General features: G+C 32.3%; 1 protein-coding gene across 1 annotated transcript in view; it reads right to left on the bottom strand.

Moving 5' to 3' along the window:
* LOC115214978 (atrial natriuretic peptide receptor 1) overlaps positions 1–25,000 on the bottom strand; it is an 853,780-nt gene that overhangs the window by 467,200 nt on the left and 361,580 nt on the right. Inside the window, exon 4 of the mRNA XM_029784078.2 lies at positions 24,166–24,301. Within this exon, the coding sequence (XP_029639938.1) occupies positions 24,166–24,301 (136 nt within the window). The remainder of the gene's footprint in view (positions 1–24,165; positions 24,302–25,000) is intronic.

Below are 25,000 nucleotides of genomic sequence, written 5' to 3'. Positions count from 1 at the left end.
GAATGGATCTGTCCTCAAACTAGAAATTGGTCCGACTGCTTGCAGCAGAATGCATTTTGGTAAAGGCATCTATCGGTTAACATTTGCGACGTCAAAGCAAATATATCGTTGAATAATAGGCGCAGTTCGTTCCTCTCTGATGACTTCCACTCAGAGTAGTTAACACACTTTCAGTTTGAAAGCTTTGAATGACTTGTTTTGGTGAGATAAACCATCTGAGCGGGCGGCATCGTGGATCCAAACCAGAACCATAAGGAAAGCACTTCCTAAATTTATGGCAACGCTTAGACATCTTTCAGTGCATTACAAATGGATACATTCTTAGTCTTCAATTGAATAAAATTATTTAAATTTGCTATCCGTACGTTTTGACATATCGCACTTTGGATTTGAAAGCAGTGGCTTCTGTACAGGTAATAATCTCATTTCCAAGTATTCACAGTGTTCTCAGCATTTATGTAATTTATCTGCATTTGGTGCAGGTATAATCATAAAAACATTCACTTATAATTCTTATTTGGAAATTTATTGATAGTAATAAAATGGGTTTCGTTTTATCAGTAAGACCTCCACTTTGAAAGTTTATCTTGATTGCTCTCTATAATAGAACTGCGAGTTTCGGATGTCGGAGAGGAAACTTGCTCCGGCATCTCGTCAGTTATTAAGACAAACAAAAATGCTATGAAAATGACTGTTAAACAAAGGGAAATTACTAAGTAAATGACCGTTATTAAGACAAACGAAAGAACTATCAGATTGACCGTTAAATAAAGGGAAAAAACCCGAAGGGGAATTTTAAAATCAGGTTCAACAATCACACCTTCAGTTTCAGACACTGGAATAAAAGAAAAACTATCAAAGTATCCATTCATATATGGTCCATAAAAGAAAAAGGTGTCAGTTGCAACATCCATTGGAAGATGTTAGCCAAGTGTAAGCCTTACACCAACGACAGTGGAAAGTGCGGTCTTTGTAATATAGAAAGATAGCTCATCTGGAAAAGCAGCTTAAACCCCGCTACATGTCTAAATTCAAGAACTGAACTTTTTGGTTCATGTCCATATTTACTAAATATTTGTTACGTTTTTGGCCCCCCATCTCCCCAAGATCACAGATAGAACCTGCTTTTTATATTGTGTCCAGGTACAAGCATTTTATCTCTCTCTATTTATATATATATATATTTTTATATATTTTTACATATATTTTTATTCCTTTATATATTTTAACGTATTTTTCTGTATATTACCTCTCACCCTGCATTTTATGTTCATGTGCGTATGGGTATATACGTGTGTGTGTTTGCGTGTGGGCAGGCATGTATATGTGTACATGTGTATGGCTGCATATATTAGGTATACATATACGTGTGTATGTGTGGGTGTGCACGCATGTGTTTCACGCGAGTGTGAGCATATGCTTATATAGCATATGATTCTTTTAGACATGTATATGAATATAAATGTGCCCGTAGGATTGTGTACGTGTGCGAGTGTGCCTGTGTGCGGATATGTACATGTGTACGGATATGTACATGAGTACATGTGTATGGTTGCATATATATGTGCACATATAGGCGTGTCTGTGGGTGTGCATGAATGTATTTAACGCGAGTATGAGCGAGCATATGCATATAGGCACATGGACATGGGTATGCGTGCGCGCATGTGTATGTATATACATGCGTGCATACGCGAATTCTATGAGCGTTTTTTACTTTCTCCCCTTCGGATTTTTTCCTTTCGTTTAACAGTCATTTTCATAGCATTTTTGTTTGTCTTATATTACAGATAAAATCCTCTATTTACATAATATAGAGGTCTCATTGATTATTTTATTGTCCTACTATAACTATTAATATATATATATATAATATATATATATATAATATATATATATATATATAATATATATATATATATATGAATGTATATATGTATATGCATGTATGCATAAGTAATATATACATACAACTGTACACACATGCACGCATATACATTTAGATACATACGCACACACACACACACCAATATATATATATGATAGATACATATATATGATAGATGAATATATATATATATATATATAATATAGAGAGAGAGAGAGAGAGAGTGTGTGTGTGTGTGCGTGTGCCAGTGTAATTATATACCCTAGAATAAGCAGTTTATTTATAGCATTAGTTTTTCTCACCGTTGACAAATTAATCAAATAAACCTTCCAATAAAATCGGGAAACGAAGTGAGCCATTTGTCACAAATACATGGATGAAATCTTAAACGATGGAGAGAAAATGAGTTTAAGCTAAGCACAAATAAACGTAGCTACCTATATGAACAGGTTTGCTCATATATACTAGAAGTTCAGTTTTGTAAAACTGTATGTACAACACCTGCTCGAAATTTCTAAAAATGTTTACACCTATGAAATATACGTCTTAAATTTGAAGTGCTAGAAATTGAAGTTGTATTCCCAAATAATTACTCACTATCACCTCGAGTGAGGATAAATATGTTATTGTAATCTGAGACAGAGATTATGCTTGAAATTAAACGGCATAGGAAGCAGCCACAAAAAAAAGAGAGTACAATTTTAACTTAGAGATATTACTGTGTGAGTAGGACGTAAAGTGGTTCAGTTGAGCAAAATCCTGTCAGTGTAGGATCAGCTCATGTATCTGTCTTGTGCATTGTGGATAAGAAAGTGAAAAATATTTGTAAATTCTTTTCTGCTTATTTTACTAGTTTCAGTCATTTGACTGTAGCCGTAGTGGGGCACCGTCTTAAAGGATTTTAGTCGAAGAAAGTGATCCCGGCAATTATTCTTTTAAGCTTAGACATACGCATACACACAAGTATGTGTGTGTGAGTATTGCTGTGTCTGTATGTGTGTATGCGTGTGCATGTGTGTATACATATGCATATCTATCTATATGTTGATAGATAGATAAATAGAGAATGAGAAGAAAAGACAGAGAAGCAAGGAGAGAGATGTATTGAAAGAATAGGAGGGAAAGAAAAGAAGAAAGAAACAAAATAACTTCGAAGAAAGATTCCAAAAAATATTTTTTGGTAATACGCATGGATACTGAAGGATCTTGGTGTGATCAAATCTAGCTGTTACGTTTCACACACATATACACATACGTAATATACACATTGTGTACAGCTGTTACATTATCCTGCCTCGATCATATTGTTTGATCCGATTTTAATTGATCAGCAATATATTATGTGATGTGTAAGCAGTGCGTATCTTCTAAAATCCTTACATACAAATATAATAAACAGATCTCCAAAGGGCAATTATCCTTCTTCTTCACTGATAACCCGTTTCTGAAATTAGTTTCTGTTTATACAAAACACCGGTCGATGTATCTATTTCAGTGAAATCGGTTGAATTCCTGCCTTGTCATATCAATCCCATGGATCTCTCTACTTATGTATATTAGCTGCTGGCAGGCAGAACGTATTATATAATGCAATGTTGCATACATTTAAAATGACAGATTGGCTCACAGATAGTATATGTTGATAGTAATCTGATTACGATTCACCTTAGGTTAAATGGCGAAAAGGACACGATTTGGGGTGAAGTAAAATATTTATCAGATTTTTAAGTAGTTGTATTGATATTAATGTCTCTAAAATGAGTTCCTTTTTGTTCAGTTCCTGGGTTAACTCATTAGATTCTAGCCATGTTGTGACACAACATTCAGGAAGTTTAATTGGTTAAATGATGACCAGTATTTCTTCAGACAATACATCTATTCATTACTAACACCACATGACACCTATGTACGATTGGGGCAATCTTCTCTGTTACATAACTTTTCAACTGTCAGTTCCACAGACAATGCAATAAATTCATGGATGTCATTCTTACTCCTATCATAGAAATTACTAGGCATGAATTTCTGAATTTAAAGCAAAAGTAAGAAACTCATCAAGTTATAAATGTAAAATATAGATTTTAAAACAGTACCGAGAGCAAGATTCGCTCGGAGAGGAATCCTATTTTATCACATCCATGCTACAATCCACGACTAAATATATCTATAACTGTATTATAGACTGATGTCTATAGACATTCGTCTTTATTATAATTTATCTCCAAGGACTGAAGCGAGTCCGCCAAGCTAGTTTCAATCCTGTGTTGGGATTGCTTCAATGATTTAGTATTTCATAAGTTGTTAACAAAGCCATTTGTAGTATTTTTGGAAGGCTGTTACAATAAATTATATTTTTTATTGCAATGCGTCACCACAACTTGATTCAACAACAACAGTGTTTATTTTCTCGACAGGTAGAGTAAACTTCGGTAAATGGAATTAAGTAAGAATGAAAGATATTTTGCTTTTTGCATTCTTTATTCTATAAAGCCAACAGGACCGAAGCTGTTCAAAATGATATATGAATATTTACAATAATAATTATACATTTCATACATACACTCATGCAGACATACATACATGCATACATAAATACATATATACTTACATACATACATACTTACTTACATACATACATACATACATACTTACATACATACATACTTACATACATAGAGTAATAGTTATTTTGTAAACGGAATTGATTCTTAATAAAATTGTATGCAAGACACACATACATACACACAGAATTCACATACAATTATAATAATGCATACACATAATTTTTGCTATATATAATTATACATCCCACGATCCATTCTTTTTCTCAACATTCCCATCTCTCTCTCACTACCTCAGCAATGTATATCATAGCACAGCTTATATTCACAACAGAGCAACATACACAGCTAACTTCAGCAAATTCTACAATTTGGTGTTATTTATAGAATATACAATTGTATTTATACCGCAACATTATGCAAGTAACTTCTCTATATTCAATGTTTCAATATATTATATAGCGCACATAAATATTTACACAACACCGTTTCTATACAATTAAATTCAAGAAGCTACATTGACAGTGTAGAAGCAATTACATTTCAAATACGATGCGTTTCCCTTCCCAATAAAATAGAAGCAACAGACAAATACTTTAAATAAACCTCATAGCACAAAATATAATCCAAAATTGGTAGGACAGATTTGATATCGTTGTCTCAGATGCAGAATATCCGAGAAAGATAAAGTTGTAATAATTGGAATGTTTTGATTAAATAACTAATACATACTTAAATACACGCATGTATATGTATATACATAAATACATACTCACACATATGTATATATACAAACATATGTATACACACAATATACATACACATATATATATATATATGTGTGTATGTATATATATATTACTAGCATTATGACCCGGCAACGCCGGGTCATAGTGCTAGTTTGGTATAAATTGGTTAAATTAAAAATTTGGGGTAATAAAACATACAATGACATATTAAAAAGAGGAATTAAAATTCCAGAGAAAAATACATAGAAGATAAATATACAAATTTACAAAAATAGGTAAAAGTTCATCTACAGGTCGTTTCGGAGATGCGCCAATTAATATGAAACATATCATATATTTAAAATTGACACTCCCCTCGTCAGGATGTTTTTTATACACAACACATAGTACACGGAAAAAAAATGCACAATTACATACCGGCTACATGCGAAAGACCAGAATGCTACTTTATAAGCATATAATTCAATCTAGCAGCTATAGTAAATGGTATGCGCACAGCTCCATCCGCACTAATTCACTTCTGCACTCAATTAAATTTTTAATCTTTTAGTTTCTCCCATTCATGCAAAGCCACATATTCCAGTTCAAGTCTTTGATACATTTTGTACTAATTGCTATTTTTTCTTTTAATTGTTATATTACGATTTAATTACCATACTTTAGTTTTATTTTAATTACTACTTACTATATTTACTATATTTAATTCAATTGTTATTATTACCTCTAACTTTTATTGCTATTTTTATTATTAAATTTCTTATGGATCGTCGAGTGGATCTTATGCGTACAATATATTTTTATATGATGCTTATATATTTATATATTACTATATATTTCTAAACGTCGGGCTTTATATCTGTTCTGTAGATATATATGAATATATGTATGTGTTTGATCTTTCTGTGGATTTTGTAGTGCTCTTGTAGTTGCTGCTGGCATTGCCTCCTCTCGGATTAAAAAGTGTATACAGCTCATTTCAGCACTACTATTCCAGTTATATATTTTGAGCGTTGTTGTCACTAACGATCTCAAGATATAACTTTATATTTTGTAATATATATATATATATATATATATATATACACATCCATATACATACAATAGAGAGATGTTTTTGTTTCACTTTTAACACGTAATACTGAAATAGTGGAGAAGATATGATACTGCTGTGGGCTCGCCGTAGGCAAGAAGTTTGAACATTTCTTTTGCCCATGAAACGACATGGACCCTAAGTAAGGCATGTGTAAAATTTGAATGAAATTGGTTGTGTAGTTCTCAAGTTTTAGGGAAACACACAGACTGACAGACAGACAAACATTCTCAGTTTTATGTATATTTGAGATAATAAAGGGTGAAAACATTAATAATTTTACCAGGTGTTCAGTGCAGAAATAAAAACCTCATAGTTAATTTACAAAGTAATTTCATAATTATATACATAATTATAACAAGGGATTGGCTATACGCATCACCACGCACTTAGAAATAGGCGTTAACTGCCCTATTACCACCTCAAATTCTCCGAGAATACCATTATATTGAAGGAGAGCAAAAGAAAACTAATGAATCAACAGCTTTTCGGTTGATTCACTATTTTTCTTTTCTCGCCTACAATATAATATAATGTGTTATTCTCGGAGAATTTTAGGTGGTAATAGGACATTTAACGTCTATTTCTACAGTATGTGCTGCGGCGTAAAACCATTCCATTGTTATAATTATGTATATGGATATAAAATTATAATATATATATATATATATATTATATATATAATATATAAATATACACAATAAATATATATATAATATAAATATACACAATATATATATATATATATATATATATACACACAATATATATACACACACAATAATATATATATATATATATATTATATATATATAATATATATAAAAATATATATACATATATGTATATAGATTCAGATGAATATGTTACTCAAGTTGAAGCACAAGAATTTAATATGGTATTATCCATACAATTTCAAAATAAGGTGATTAAAATTAAAATAAGCAACAAGGATGTCCAGAGGTAATGCAGCATTATCTCTGGATATCCTTGTTGCTTATTTTGATATTATATATATATATATATATACTACTAATATAGGATAAAAGTTTTTCAGAAAAAATAAATTCATCAAAAGTGGCAGCATATTAAAATATCTTTAAAGGTTAAAATTATAAACAACTTAAAAAAAAGGACAAAACAAAAATTATGTCTATGCCAATATGCTGAGAGCAGACTTTAAATCGTCAATTTTCACATTTCAGTATACATTCATTATAAATACACGTCGTGCTGAAATCGAGGAAAGCTAGCCAACAGAAGTTTTTTAAAAAGTTTGTTATTTCTATATTGAATCCATAGGATTAATCCCAAAATTGATTCAATTTAGAAATAACGAACTTTTAAAAACAATTCTATTTGCTAGTTTCCCTCCTCGACGTGTATTTATAATGAATGTATAATGAAATGTCGAAATTGACGAGTTAAAGTCTGCTCTCAGCATATTGGCATAGAAATAAATTTTCTTTTGCCCTTTCTATAACTTATATATATATATATATACACAATACATCTATATACAATATGTTTCAGCATTGAGGTTTCGGCCATGCTGGGGCGCCGCTATTGTAATCACCTTTTAATTGGACAATACTATGGGTTTGACTTCTGGTGAATGAGGGAGTTCGATATTGCTGCGCTCTTTTGAGTTTCCTGCCTTGATATTGGTTCATCTGGGATTTTGGATATTAAGAGTCCAAGTCATTTCTTGAAAATATTTACTTCATCTCCATGGAGGTCCCTCAGATATTTTGGAGATGAATAGCTGTGGGCCACTGAATCCCAAGCTCAGCAAGTACATGGCCCTTGCCCAAGATGAGACACGTGGGACTTTTGGAACAATGCAGTGACGTCCATTTCGAGGTCTGGTATATCTCTCAATTCCAAAGTTTGGTGCCAGCCCCCTCCGTTATCTTCCATACATATATTACTACGTACCTCTCCCGTCTTCGCTCCATAGATTAGAGTCGTAGCTCTTTCAGTATCTCGCAGTAACTCAGCTGTTCTATTGATGCAATCTTTCTCATGAAGTATCTCTGAACTGCCTCAAGTTTTGCTATTAATCCTACAGTGTAGGGTGACCATAGTTGAGGATAAATGTGCGCCATAAGACTAGCATAGTTTCCTGGTATCTTGTTCTGGAGATTCTCAGAATCCATCAAGCCATTCGCCTGCTCACTGCCACCATCATGGTGACATACGTAGATATGACATCGTTGATCATATCAATCCCAAGATCACCCATCGTGTGTGATTCTTGGATTTCTGCTCCTTTTGGTCCAAAGTATCGTTGTTGTGACTTCTGAGCACCAACTAGCTGGTAGCGAAGGTCTTGGAATTTGCTTGCTTTAAATATATATGGCATTTAGGTCATTCTGTAGAAGATTACCATCAGAAGGATCCTTGATTGCTTGTACTACATTTGAGTCGCCGCACAGCTAGTAAGTGTGGCTATCTGTGCAACTGATGGTATATCTGAAAGAGACACTTTGAACAGTAGTTGCTCCAGTACAGTTCCCTGAGGCAAAAATGAATCTGGCTAAACTACAGATGCTGGAGTTGGAAGTTCTCCATCATCCACCATACTCACCTGATCTTGCCCCCACTGACTATCACTTCTCTCAGAATTTGGATAATATTTTGATAGGGAAAAAAAATTAATTCCGACGATGCTGTAAAACAGGCCTTCCAAGATTTTATTTACTCTAGATTGCTATGCTCTTATAGTTCCGGGCTGGACAAGCTACTGTTGAAATAACAAAGGTGTATTGAAAATGTGGTTGCATACTTTGAAGAATAAAACTATTCTTTGCATTTATGAAACATTGGCAAAATTTTTTCTTTTCTACAAATTTCATACTTGACGACCTAATATTAAACGGCGATGTACAGATTCTGAAAGCTATTTGTCGAATTTTTTAAAGAAGTGAAAAAAAAAATCCAGGAGATTATGATGAAGCAAGGCGAGCCCAAGTGAATTTTCTGGAACTTCTCTCTCCAATCGCAAGCAAAGATCTTTTTCGCAACAACTCGGAACCTACACCAACTAAAGCGCATTTGTAGAAGATTTTATTAAAATATATCAACATTTATAGAAGTTAAGAAGAAACGAATTCGGTGGGCACATTTGCGTATGTATATGCATTGCTTTAACATAAGCATCTTCGAGTATAATTTCAAAATATAGCTCTTTATTATGGACATTATGTAACACTTACGTTCTGATATACAGTAACTGGTCTGAGCTAACTATATATATATATATATATATATATATATATATATATATATATATATATATATATAAATATGCATGTATGCATATGTGTATATATGTAGCTGTGTGTATATATATATGTATATATATATATATATATATATACACACATGTATATTTATGTATACATTCGTACATATATGCATATATGTATATAGAACTATATGTATATATATATATATTATATATATATATATATATATAATATATATATTATATATGTATGTATATATGCATATATATATAAGTATATATATATATATATAGATATATATATATATATATATATATATATATGTATTTATGCATGTATATATATATATATGTTTTAAGAATTTTATAAACTTCCGAGGGAACGTGAATTTCTTTTAAGAATAATGGTTGTCGCAGAACGTATAAAGCTACAAATTTCAGCATACAAATATCCTCTCATGAGGGTTGTTTGAACGCAATACCTATCTGTCCTGGTTTTGTAGCTTTATGTGTTCTTTGAGGTTCACTATTTCCAATATACATACAGACACGCACACACATATATACTTCTACATATATATATGTATGTATGTATGTATTGTCATCAAAAAAGGGGGTAGAATTAATTAATTGTTAATAAATTCGACCAAGCAGTATTCGGTATGTAAAGACCATTTACGGTGTATTTGAAGTATTAATTTATAAAAATATGGTAAAGTAAAAAAATTCACTTTACCACACACCGAACTTTTCAGAAATAGCAGCCAAAAATATGGCTATTTCTTCAACTGCAAATAAAAGTCTGGAGACTTTTATGTATGTATGTATGTATGTATGTATGTATGTATGTATGTATGTATGTATGTATGTATGTATGTATGTATGTATGTGTGTGTGTGTGTGTGTGTTTGTGTGTGTGTTGATACAGATTATATATATATAGGGTGGTGAGCAGGTGGAATCGTTAGCACGCCAGGCGAAATGCTTCGCGTCATTTCGTTGGCCGTTACATTCTGGGTCCAAACTCCGCCGAAGTCACTTTGCCCTTCATCCTTTCGGGGTCAATTAAATAAGTACCAGTTACGCCCTGGGCTCGACGTACTCGACTTAAACCCTTTGTCTGTCCTTGTTTGTCCCCTCCATGTTTAGCCCCCTGTAGGCAATAAAAAAATACATACTTAAACACACACTCACACACACACGAGACGTGCTGTTAACTGAAGAAATCTAGTTAAAAGTGAAACTAAGCTAAGGTTTTGAATATTGAAATAGTGATTCTGTAAAGAAATGATGTTTAATTTGCAAGTTTATACTTGCTGGCTGCAATCCACATGAACGATAACAATTTCAAGCTGCAATGATAAGAGTAACAAAGGCCTTGTCAGAATTTATTATTCGCAATCTACCTTTTTATGTGAAATCAATTGTAGGTGTATCTCGTAACTAACTTCACTTCTAAGATTGTTAGTTTGTATTATACTTCGCACAAACTGCAAATGGTAATCAGATGAAAATATTTATTCCGCAAACCCCTCCCCCTAACAATATAAGACATTGTCGTCACGTAGTAATTTTTTTAACGGCTTTGTTATAGTAATCAGAGGAAATCGAAGTGTCCTATTTTATGTATTGTTTTATATTGTACGAGTTTTGTCTGCTAGAGAATCTGTAAAAGGTCAAATAAAGTTAATGTAAATGTCAGTTCAAGGAGAACACTGCCAAAATCTTTATTCTTCATTGATAAGTGAACTGTTTGAGTTGAGTTATCAATGAAGACATAATAAATTCAAGAACTTACTTTGCGTACGTGTCTACGTTAAGGTCTACAAACGTCAAAAGGTGATTTTAGTGTTTCTGATTCTCCAAAGTGTATTTAGTACCACACCCACTTCTGCAGACACCATAAGAATACATATTGGCAACGGAAATTATCTGCCACTAAAGGACTATAAAAATCCAAACCTATCAAGTCATAAAATGTAGCTCAAAATCTAGGAAGATAGTGGGAAAGTCTGGCTGTAATTGATGTCACTGTTTATGAGTGTCAATATAATTTTAGACTCTTCCCGATCAGAAGTTCTATAATGATTTTAGACTGTCGATAACCCATAATTTTATCTCAGTCACTGTCTCATGACTTTGTAACACTGCTCATTGTTCTTATTGCCAATAACTTGTATTCTTTCAATGTTCAATGTTTCGCTTCGGTCTTCCATTGATGTCTTGACAATAATATATTATGTGTAATTATAATAATTCTCAGTATTGTAGTATATGCTTGTATGACATCCATACATGACATGAATTTAAACATCATCAAAACTGATGTTTGTTGTATTTTTTCGGTGTCTAAACATCATATACCCATAATACGCTGTACCTAGTACATCAAAAACATGTACCTAGTACATGAAAACAGAAATCTATCCTCCAGTAAAAAGAATAATCAACTTCATTGTTGCTGTTATCCCATCTATCGTGCTTATTTGTACGCTTTTTGCTGGATTAAATATGCTGTATATACTTAGTAATATTCAGGCATGCACTTTAAGATCCTAAGTTAGTATCTAGAACAGGTTAACTAAGCGTTTTTTTTCCTGGGAGAATTAAATAATACCTTGTAATTTATATAGCTTTTTAAAGCCTTCCAGAGACGAATGTGAAATCTTCTTAGGAAATATTGCTGTTACTTTTATAATAATAATACTTTTATAATAATAATAATGATAATAATAATAATAATAATAATATAATATAATAATAATAATAATAATATTAATAATAATAATAATAATATAATAATATAATAATATAATAATAATAATAATAATAATAATTATTATTATTATTTATTGTTACTTTTCATTATAACTTTATTTCAGCTGCCTTAGTACGGGGCATCCTCCGGTGGCCAAGAGTAGCAAGGACACTTGTTTTTCTACGCATGCTAAAATTATCCCCACATTTATTTTAATTTAGATGAAGAGTGTTTTCCGTCGTATATGGGCTGTACCCATCAACGTTATTATTTGTAGTTCACGGAGATTGGAGTTACCATGGATTTGCTTAATATACTTCTCAGCTCCTTCCTTTGTCATTACCAATGCACCAATTATTTGCAGATATTTATAGTGAGGAAGATTTACGTATTCTTTCTTGAGATATTTTGATCTTGTGGGATTGACATATCTATTAACAGACAATGTCCTCTGTGGTAGTCCTTGATCACAATGTCTGGTTGACTTGAGTCATTTTTTTCTGTCTGTTTGTATTGGGAAGTTTCAAAAGATGGTCACGACCTCACCATTTACTACATACTCTGGATGGTGCCTGTACAACTGATCATGGGATTTAATTTTGTTGTATTTACAAGCATTTCAGGGGATGTATTGCCCTAGTCTGTCATGCTCTATGAGGTACTCTCTTTCAGCGAGGATTGGACAGTCAGAAACAACATGATCAATTGTCTCTGTGAATTTTCCGCAAATTCTGCATGGTAGTTTCTGGTAGGTAAGCTCTGATCTTCCGCTCCAACAATAACAGTAATAATAATAATAATAATAATAATAATAATTATTATTATTATTATTATAAAGGCAGTGAGCTGGCAGAGTCGTTAGCTTGTGGACGAAATGCTTAGTGACATTTCGCACGCCGCTACATTCTCAGTTCAAATTCCGTCGATGTCGACTTAGCTTCTCAACCGTTCGGGGTCGATGAAATAAGTACCAGTTACGCAAAGGGATCGATGTAATCGACTATCCCCCTCCCGCAAATTAAAATAAATACGGCAGATAGTTAATTTACAAAGTCATGGGATACAGAATAAGGAGAAGAAAGACAGAGAGAAAAATAGAAAATAAAAAAAAAGTATACAAAGAAAATAAAGAGGAGAAAAGGAAACAAAAGGAAACAGCAACAATGCACTTCTCAGTAGGTGTGACGTACCATTTAAGACAATCTTTTGCACTTCATGCAGGGATGGTAAGCCGGGGAACATACTTAAATAAATTTCAATTTCTTTTTTGATCATTCCAATAGCTCATGCAATCACTTTTACTGTAAGCGTCTTGAGATCCATCTTTTCGATTTCGACTACCAAAACTTTATATGTTCTGAGCTTATCAAATTATTTTGCCGAGATATGGTCACAAGGCATGCTCATGTCAATCAATAAACATACTTTATTGCTTTCGTTGTTCACAATAATATATGGCTTATTAGCTTTGATGGTTCGGTCTATACATGCTGGGAAGTCCCAAAAAATCGTTACATTTTTTTTCCTTCTGTTACAGCCTCAGGATGGTGCTTCTACCATTTGTTAGCAGCTTTGATTTTATAATGCCGACATTATATATATATCCAATGTAGATATTGGCCAGCTGTGTCATGCCTTGATTTATACTCTACAGATGCTAAAACCTTACACCCTGAGATTAGGTGATTCAATGTTTCAATAACATCGTTGCAGTAACGGCACTTTGGGTCTATACAATTTTTCCTCACATTGGCTTGTTATTATTATTATTATTATTATTATTATTTTTCCTTCTTTCTTCGAATTTTCTTCCGTTTCACGCCGAGTGTTTTCCCTACACCTTGAGCAGAGAAGCACATTGTATGAATTTCCAGATTACACATGCGAATTCACAGGTAAAATATGTATTCAAAAAATTAATAAATAAATAAAGTCATGAATGGATGTTGTTTTCATAGCGATAATGCTCTTCTCTGTACATGAACCGTTCCAGTTAACACGATTATTTGCACTTACTGTAGGGATGGTAAGCCTGGTATAATTTTCAAATAGGTTTCAGTACTTTTATTATTATTATTATTATTATTATTATTATTATTATTATTATTATTATTATTATTATTATTATTCCTACTATTATTAAGTGAGAGAGTGGTGCATGCCATCAAAGTGACACGGGTAAAATATATGAAGCCCAGTATATCCATCATGATTACCCGTCTCATAACGGTACACCGAGTACATGCATCACAACCATATGTGTACGACAGTGTGATCTCATATCAAGATAAACAGCACATAACCTTGCGGGTGGTGTCCAGTGAGAATTTTCTTCAGATCGAGTAGCCCATTCCGCTCAAAAGGTTCCTAAATAAGAGTTGTTTAAGAATGCTGAAGGAAATACCCATGTTTCCAGATGTGAATTATCCAAACCTCAAAGAACTCCTCTCAACACATAGCTATGATACTCCCCCACTACTTCTGCTCGTGATCAGAGATGCACATATCATCAGCCACTAAGGGATATGCTCAACTAGTGAAGGTCAAACAAGTGACACGCAGATCTGTGGTATTGAGCAGAATATTTGCTGTAACCCATTTTTTATACCAAGACAAAATGCTGATAATGATAACAGTTAAGAGGAAAAGCCACGAGAGCCATTGTCTGGTACTGCATCATTATTATTGCTGCTGCTGTTGTTGTTGCTGTTGTTATTATTATTATCGTTATTACTATAATAGACGTCGCACAATGTACAATATCGTGAGGTTGTTGATTGAAGATATTGTGTCTACCGGGGATTTGTACTGTTATGTCAAATGACAACGAGGACCTGAGAGAGACTATTTTACGCAATATGCGTGTAGTTCCAAGTAATACCCACTTCTTGTATTACCTCTAGATTGTTGGGTATTTCTAAGGTTTTCAGATTTCTTTCTTGCAGATTGGGTGGTATTGAACCCAATGCTCTGATGACAATACAGATAAACTTTATGTCTGATTCCCGTAGCCGCCACGTCTTAGCGATCTCAATTCTCAGGTTTCTTTCTTTCATGATAATATGTTGATCTCCTGGCAATACACGTCTATTATTAGGCACTCTTCTTTGTCCCGCCTAAAGGTTACTATATCCATCCTTCGTTTCTCTAAGACCTTGTCTGTCTGGAATTCAAAATTCCAGAGGATTTTTGGCTTCCCCTTATCATCTGTTACTTTCTCCGGTGTATGTTGGTACGAAGCATTTGTAACCTCATATCCACACTTACTGTATAGTAGCCAGTGGAGGTTTTGGGTTACCTATCGTGTTTACGCTGGAACTCATTTTGCGCAAGACATTCACAAGCACTAACAATGTGAGCCGCGTTTTCTTCCCACTTCCCACACATTCTGAAGAGGTCCGTTGCACTCGTATGGTATATATTCTTTTTCATCGAGTTGGTATTCAATGCCTAACACTGGGCAGCTATGATTAGGCTTTCAGTCTTCCTTTTTAGGTCACACTTGTTGAGCCATCACCCTGATGCTTCCTGGTCTTTTAATTTTTACTATCATTATTAAGGCAACAAGCTTATAAAATCTTTAGCACGCCAGGCGAAATTATTAGCGGTGTTTCGTCTGTCTTCATGTTCTAAGTCAAATTCCGCCGAGATCGACTTTGCTTTCCATTCTTTCGGGGGTCGGATGTAATCGATTCATCCTCTCCCCCAAAATGGCAGCTCTTGTTGCAAACTTTGAAGCCATTATTATTATTATTATCATTATTATTATTATTATTATTATTATTATTATTATTATTATATTATTATTATTATTATTATTTTTATTATTATTATTATTATTATCATTATCATTATTATTATTATTATTATTATCATTATCATTATTATTATTATTATTATTATTATTATCATTATCATTATTATTATTATTATTATAATTATTATTATTATTATTATTACTTTAAAACGTCACACAGTATCCAATATCGAGATGTTGTTGATTGAAGATATTTTGTCTACCGGGGATGGGGCAAGTCACAACAAGGACCTCGAACAAGCAGTACTTTACGCAATATGCGTGCAGTTTCAAGTAATGCCGAATTTCGCTATACACATGGGTTATAGTGTATTTCTAAAGTTTCAGGTAGCAAGATGGCAGAATCCTTAGCACGCTGGGCAAAAATGCTTAGTGGTATATCGTCAGTTTCACGTAGTGAGTCCAAATTCCGCCAAGGTCGACTTTGCCTTTCATCCTTTCGGGGTCGATTACATAAGAACCATTTACGCACTGGGGTCGATGTGATCGACTTAATTTTTTACCCAACTTTGAGGACTTGTGCCTACAGTTCAAAGGATTATTATTCTTATTGTTGTTGTTGTAGCGTAGGTTTTATTGATGATGTGGTTGTGTAAGTGATGGTGAGAGAATCGAAGCAACATAAGCGAAAACAGGATTAAAAGATGTAGAGGAGGAGGGGTAAGATTATGAACTCCATTATACCACCGTCACAATCACCATAATTTACGTATCACTGAGGAAGATCCGACACAGTGAAATGACCTAGCAGAATTATAAACTAAACCTCTCCAGAATCGCACTTTCTATATTTAAACAGGTCACAGTGAATAATGAACCCGTGCATTCAATATATCTAAAGAAAAAAATTATGAAAGGCATGGAACAGAATATGTTTGAACCAGGATCTATACGCGGTTGGTGTTAAAGCAACAATACTGTTATCGAACTAATCATAAGCACCAAAACAAAACAGTATTAATGCATCTAGCACGATCTCTTCTCTTGTTTATACCAGTCTGTATTTCGTAAGACATGCTTGTTGTTGTTAAAAATTAAAGCTCGTTCACTCGTGTGAAAATTACAATTTTATTGCTGACCAGTGTCTAGTTCACATTTTAATCGAAACACTATCAATATTGTTTTTTTTTTTTTCTTCGTAATCGTATTTACAAATAATATAAGCTGAATGCATTCAATATAGAGTTTTAAACGTCGAAGGAATGAGAGAAGAAAATAAGAATGTGGTGATATCAGCAGTAACAGACGATATTTGTTAAGCTGAAGAAAACTGTTATACTTGCTCATCTCATCAATTACTTTCGAATGGCCATTACTACACATTGTCTTCGTAAGATAGAGAATGTTTAGAATGATTATAACAATGGATGCTAAGTGATAACGGACACATTTCACCTTACTTTAGAAGCAAAGTGTAAATTTCCTTACGTATATTTGCTCTCTGTGCAGAGGCTATTAGCATCAGTTGAGCGGTGGCAGACAATGATTTACGATTCGGAGTTACATGCCTTAGAAAAGTATCGCTGATGCCTTAGACTGCGTGTATCATAATAATTCAATTCACATTTACAATATTATATATGAAAATTAAATCTACCAAGATATTTGAGTATAGGTTTATCCGTAAGGATAAAAGTTGATCTCTGAGGGATTTCTCTTCAACAAGTAGAGACAATAACTAGATATTGCAGGCACTCTCTAACATTTCTGCTAATTCTACGGTATTGAGGGCAATATACATTTTTCATTTTTTCGGCCAATATAATTGATTCTAGTCTCCCATATGATCTATGATTTTGTAACCATGTCACAGTTCCTTACATGGTTAGTCTTTAATATTTACATATTCTATACAATATTTATTTTTTTATTCCAACCAGCTACAGAATTTTCAATTCATCATATATCCGGTGTATAATATTGGTTTCAAACGGCCAGCAGCTTCAGGGGAGAATACAGGTCGATTACATGCACCCCTGCACTCAACTAGAACGTAAAGACGGATGAAATGCCGCTAAGCATTTTGACCAGCATGCTAAACATTTTGACAGCTCGCCACCTATATCTGTTGTATAATATTACCTTATTCTATATCGCATTTATTCAGTAATTATGCAACATTTTACAAAATAATTACAAATGTGATACCTTCAATTACCGGGTTGTAAAACGTTCTTTTCTTAAAACATGGTACTTTTGTTTCTTACTGTATTGATCTTTATTTACCAAAATAAAATAAAAACACCACAAAAGCTATAGCTATAAAGGAACAAATTATGGTGTGCTGAAAGAGAGATCAGTTGACTTATTGCTAATTTATTAAATGCTAGAAGTAATATAGGAGTATAAGTAACATAGAACCACAAATGTATTCACCCTGAAGTAGTTGTATGTAAGAAATTAAGTATAGCAACACAGACCCGATCGCACACTCTTTTTCCTATGATAAACTGTGCTACTAAGCAACAGGCAAAATGTGAATAACGGTTTCTGTGCTTTCTTAAACAGCAACAACGCCCTTCATTTTCTAAGCTGTATACTTCTTAGATCTGACCTTAGATTAGTCCTATGGACGAAACTACAGTATATGGTTAAAACCACTGTATATGGTTAACATAAATAGTCTTTGCTTTGAATGCCATTCTACCGCGTTGTATATTAGGCCACTATATAGTCGCATGTTTGTGTTTATGTGTATTTATGTGTGTGTGTGTCTGTGTGCTCATTTCAATATCATGTGATATCAAAGAGTGTTAGGCATTAATTTTAACTAGTCTATCGACTACTTATACGTCTATTTCTACCGTGAAATCCTCTCGGTGTCTTTACAAAGAACTTGCCTCTCTCACTTATGTGAGGTCCCAAATAATGCATCGATTATTAGTATTCACTTTTAAATCCTTAAAACCAGCATATATATATATATATAAGCAACAATAGTATCCTGGATATCCTTGTTGCTTATTGTGATTGTAATCAACTCATTTTGAATTACATGGATAATACCATACTCCAGGAGGGAAGCCGTAGGTGGTTGTTCATATTTTCGGTAATTTTTACTTCAAAACTGGAAAACCTAGCTATCAAATGAAGGAAGGAAGACAACTCGCCCGAATGTAATTTTTCCAGAGTAATATGTCTTAAACTATCACCGGCATTCTTGTGTTTTTTTAAAAAAATGTCCTTTGCAGAGAACAGTTATCGTTTAGAGCAACCGAAGATATGTCTAGTCCACGCTAGATATGAAACCAATGTTTTTTTTCACCCCTCCCACTCAGATAGATACAGATACACACTCACACATACATTACCATATATTAAAGGAAAAGGACTTGGAAACCTAGTAGGGATCCCTAGTTCCAACTTCAGCTGTGAACTTCTAACCCAAACAATGATCAATTATAGCACTTACGCAGCGTATCTAGTGGTTTAGATCACCAGTAAACTAAACCACTTATATCATCTCTCTCTCTCCATATATATATATATATATATATATATATGAATAAAAGAAGGGTAAAAATACCGCTTGCCAAAAAATGAAATCGAAAGCTTCAAAAAACAACCAATACTACGGTAAATACACACACGAGCAATGCAATGAATATTTAAAAAAATAGGCCTACCTCCTGGATGCATTTTGAAGGTAGTTTACATACCCCAATATCAATTGATTTCATGCTAGCCACCTCATTATTACAGTTTTTAACAGTAATAATGCTTTATATATATATATATATATATATATATACTTCATATTATGAAGTTTACCTAGACCTTTTAAAAGATAGCTACGTTATTTAACATACTTTTCTAGAGAATTCACTTCTAAATTATGTAGTGATTGAATTAACGGCTTTACTTAATGGGAATCAAATTAAAATGTCTGTATATTAAGCACGATGGTTATACAAGTAATTCTGAAAATAGTACAACCATAAATTTTGAAGAAAATTGCATAATTTTAATTCTGTGGTCAGTAATGTTTCACGGATATAATTTTGTGTTAGGATTTCATAAGAGAAGTCAGATGATATTTTATGACTGACTAGTTTTCTTTAGCTTCCACTCAGCTTCTCAGGGATATATGCAAACACAGCAACTGACACACATATACACATACGCAGACACACACAGATGGGGGACACACATAAAAACATACAGGAAGAGAGAGAGAGAGAGAGAGAGAGAGAGAGAGAGAGATAGAGGGAGAGAGAGAGGGGGAGAGAAAGAGATTGAGTGAAGAAAGATACGCCTACAGTCATAATTATTTTTCTAATCTGTATTACACAATGAACTGAGTTTTACAGGATTGTGTTCTGAAAACAGGAATTATTGGAAGCAGAAATAAATCATATATGTTATAAATATTAACATAAAGTTGTATATTGATATTTCAAGATTTATCTTGGATTACACTCTGTAACATTATATTACATTTAATATGTAGGTAAGTGTGTGTATATATGATGATAATAATAATAATAATAATAATAATAATAATAATAATAATAATAATAATAATAATAATAATATGAGAGGGATTCTTTGGGGTTTGAATAATTCACCTCTGTTTCGTTCAACATCCTTAAACAACCCTTATTCAGGGACCGTTCGAGTGGGATGGGTTACTCGAAATGAAGAAAATTCTAACTGGGCCCCACCTGCAAGATCATGCGCTGTTTATTTTGATATGAGATCACCATGTCGCGCACATATGGTTGTGATGCATGTGCCTAGTGTACCCTTATCAGACGGGTAGTCATGATGGGTATACTGGGCTTCGTATATTTTACCCCAGTGTCACTTTGATGGCATGCACTGCTCTCTCACTCAATAATAATAATAATAATAATGATACTTGGATGGGATTTAACAACATTTAATGCATCTCTACATGCGTTTCCACAAGTCACTTAAAATCACATTCCATAATTCGGCAATGATTACAGTGTACAGTTCTATATTTAAGAGATGAGGAATTATGCACGTTATTTACATTTGACGGATATTTACAATCGACGGATATTTGTCCTTATCTTGTTTATTATTAGCACAAAGTTTCGGCTGATGTACCCTCCAACCTTCATTAGGTGTCTTGGGGAAATTTCGAAACAGGGTTCTCATTGCAATTGTTTCCAGGTCCACTCTGATCCGGAGTAGTAGCGCCTGTAAGAGCTCCAACTATAGGTTAATTAGCATGTTATAGGAGGAACTTCAAACACAAACTCTTATTTGAGGTGGCTTGGGAAAGGAAAATTAACTGGGGAGTCAACCTCGATAACAAATCAAGAAATGGATCCCCCTGAGTTGGTCCGTTGCCGTCTTTGACTTTTAGTCGACAACTCTCAGTGGAATTCTCCAAGCCTGTAGGGCAATTCGCCTTTAAGGCCACTCCAATGTAAACCGACATTTAACTGATCATATTAGCCATCTTAGTTCACTGAAGCACTGTAGTCCGCTTTGCCTCTCAATGTAAAAAGAGTTGTATCGGAAAAGCGCAGTCTGACTCTCACTTTCAAACCATTAAACGTAGGAAGGAAGAAAAGACTTCCAGTCTTAAGGATCACTTTGCATAGTCACGTGCGGACGTGCCTCTCTTCAGCATGAGCCTCCGACACAAAGCAACTACTGTCATCAGTGTTAATAATAAATGTGATAGTCAAAAAATTACATTTCTTAATCAGAAATATATACAAGATAGCGATAGATGATAGTTTTGCTAGGATTTGAACTGAATAAATGTTAATAGTCATTCATGAGTGTGACGCAAACAAAACCATTACTTAATTGACATGGGTTTCTTTAAAGTACACAAACGATATCCATTAGCGAATTAAAACTTAAACTAATATTTGAAGCTTGAGTTGCATTAGTAAACTAAGCTTTCTAGCATTCAAATTTAGCTATCTAAGATTTTATATATTTTATATTTTACTCGCTTCAGTTGCTAGATTGTGACCACAATGGGGCAGTGATTTGAATCGGCTGTAGTACATACTTTTTGGTACTTTGGTATTTGGTACTTTGGATAGTACTTTGTTACTATCGGATCTTTTTCTGTTCTGCTAAGGAAGGATGGCGTGAAGAAACCTAAACTGGTAGTCAAGCGGTGCTGAGGAACAAACACAAACAGAAATACACACACAACCACTCACAGAGAGAGAGAGTGAGAGAGAGAGAGAGAGAGAGGGAGAGAGAGAGAGAGAGAGAGAGAGATACGACACGCTTCTTTAATTTTCCATCTAACGAATTCATACAAAAGTTGTTTGGTTTGCTCAGGGTGATAATAGAAACATTTGCTCTCAAGGTGCAACTGAGATGTATGTTTAGGAACCAAACATATCACCACACAGGTATGCCTGTGCATATGTAGTCAAAAAGGAAACACAAATTACAGAAAAGAAAGAATTTGTATAACGAACAAATATTTGGAATAATATTGTAGAATATGCAAAACAATGAAACTTGTGACTTGGGAATATTGAAAAGGAAAAATAGTAAATATTAGACGCTAAGAGTGTAAATTGTAGTCGGTAACATAGAAAATTTGCATCCATGAATTTCGTAGTATCTTTACGTTTCAATCTACGTCAACATATCCACAGATATTAACATATGTCAAGGAGCACTATCATATATATCCGTCAGATACAAGTAGATATTAAACAGGCAGTATCAGAATGTTTAGTTGAATCGTTTTGAAATTGTAAAGAGATGGTAAAGAAAAAGTTAGTAAAATGAATGTCATAGCCTGCCATAAAAATAGTGGTAAATTGAATATCTCTTCTCGAATTTGACAGCAGAAAATATTAATTCATTGAGTTTCATCAACATACAAAATACATTTCGGTTGAACTTAAAAATATACTTTTATGCATATAGAAAAATCAAAACAAACCATATACATATATATATTATATATTATATATATATATATATATATAATATATATTATATATATATATATATATATATATATATATATATATGTATAATATTATATATATATGTATATATATATATATGTATATATATATATATATATATATATATATGTATATGTATATATATATATATGTATGTACATACATATATTTTATACTTACATACGTGGATACACACACGCACACATATATACTTACATGTATACATATGTGTATATATATATATACATATATATATGTATATATATATATATATATATATATATATATATATATTATATAATATGCATATATACATGTATGTATTCAATAATACATTATCGATAGGAGCATTGAAAAGTTTCGAATTATCGAAAATTACACATTTTTTCTTTCATTCCAGTAAACTTCCTTCTCCTACAGCTACACTTTTGCGAATATTTCCTCCGTCAACTTCACTTCACAAGTACCTGTCTATATTACAAAATCTTTACATTATTTCTCTCAAATAAAAACACATACTTACGTCCGCATTATAAGGCTGCCATGCATATACATACTATAATCTCTTATTATAATATATATATATATATATATATATATATATATATTATATATATAATATATATATATATATATATATATATATATGTATATATATATATAATATGTATATATGTGTATATATATATGTATATATGTGTATATATATATTGTATATATGTGTATATATATAATGTGTATAATATATATAATATTATAAAATATATATATATATATTATATATATGTATATATACATATATATGTGTATACATATATATATATATATATATATAATATATATGTTTCTCTGTATGTATGTTGGTATGTCTATATCCATGCAGTAAAAATTATACATAACTCTACGAATATATCCAAACATGTATAGTCATAAACCCATTCGTATATACACGCGTAAGCATATATAAATATGTATGAACGGAATTTGATACTTAAGTATTTGGACGGAGGAGGCACGAGCTATCAAATTCTTTTCAAAATAAGACATATTTCTTAAAGGATATCAGACGGAAACTTAATTTAATGGAGAAATTAATATATGGAGTTAGTAGAATATTACTTACCTTCGAAAGTTCGGTTCCACATTCGCCGTGTAATTGCTGTTCCATTCGAAATACTTTCATTCGCAGCCAGCGTCTCATTTATTGCCAACGCATATAGTATAACAGCATCATGAAAAGCTCCCACGAAACTGTTTACCTGAAGATATACGATATACATATAAATATACTCAGTTATACATTAAAACTCTTTACCTGAAATTATGCGATATACAGGTAAATATACTCAGATATACATTAAAAAATTGATATCTATATATATGTATATATATATGTACATATATATATTATGTACATATATATAATATATATGTACATATTATATACATATATATGAATATATATATCTAATATATATATATATATATATATATGTACATTATAAGTTATGTAATATATATATGTAAATATATATTTGTATATATAATATATATATATGTCAAATATATATGTATATACATATATGTAAATATATATATATATATATCTATATATATATAATATATTATATATGTAAATATTATATATATATATACGTATATATATATAATATATATATAAATATAGTACAAAGTAAGATAGGTGTTATGGGTGTAACCCACTATGGGATATCATTTATCCAATATACTGTTGGTAAATTTTTAATACATAAATATTTTTAATTGAAATGCAATTAATTCATTTATTGTATTAAACGGATGAAGGCAAAGAAACATTTTTAACGTAAATTTATAATACAAATAAGAAAATGGAGAAACAAATTTTGTTTGTTCATCAACTTACGGATATTATAATGTTAGATTATTCATTCATTTTACAAATGAGAACATCAAAAGCA

Source organism: Octopus sinensis, linkage group LG8, assembly GCF_006345805.1.
Source record: "Octopus sinensis linkage group LG8, ASM634580v1, whole genome shotgun sequence".
NCBI classification, from domain to species: Eukaryota; Metazoa; Mollusca; class Cephalopoda; order Octopoda; family Octopodidae; genus Octopus; species Octopus sinensis.
The sequence above is the reverse complement of the archived record's forward strand: the minus strand, read 5'-3'. Positions and strand labels throughout refer to the sequence as shown.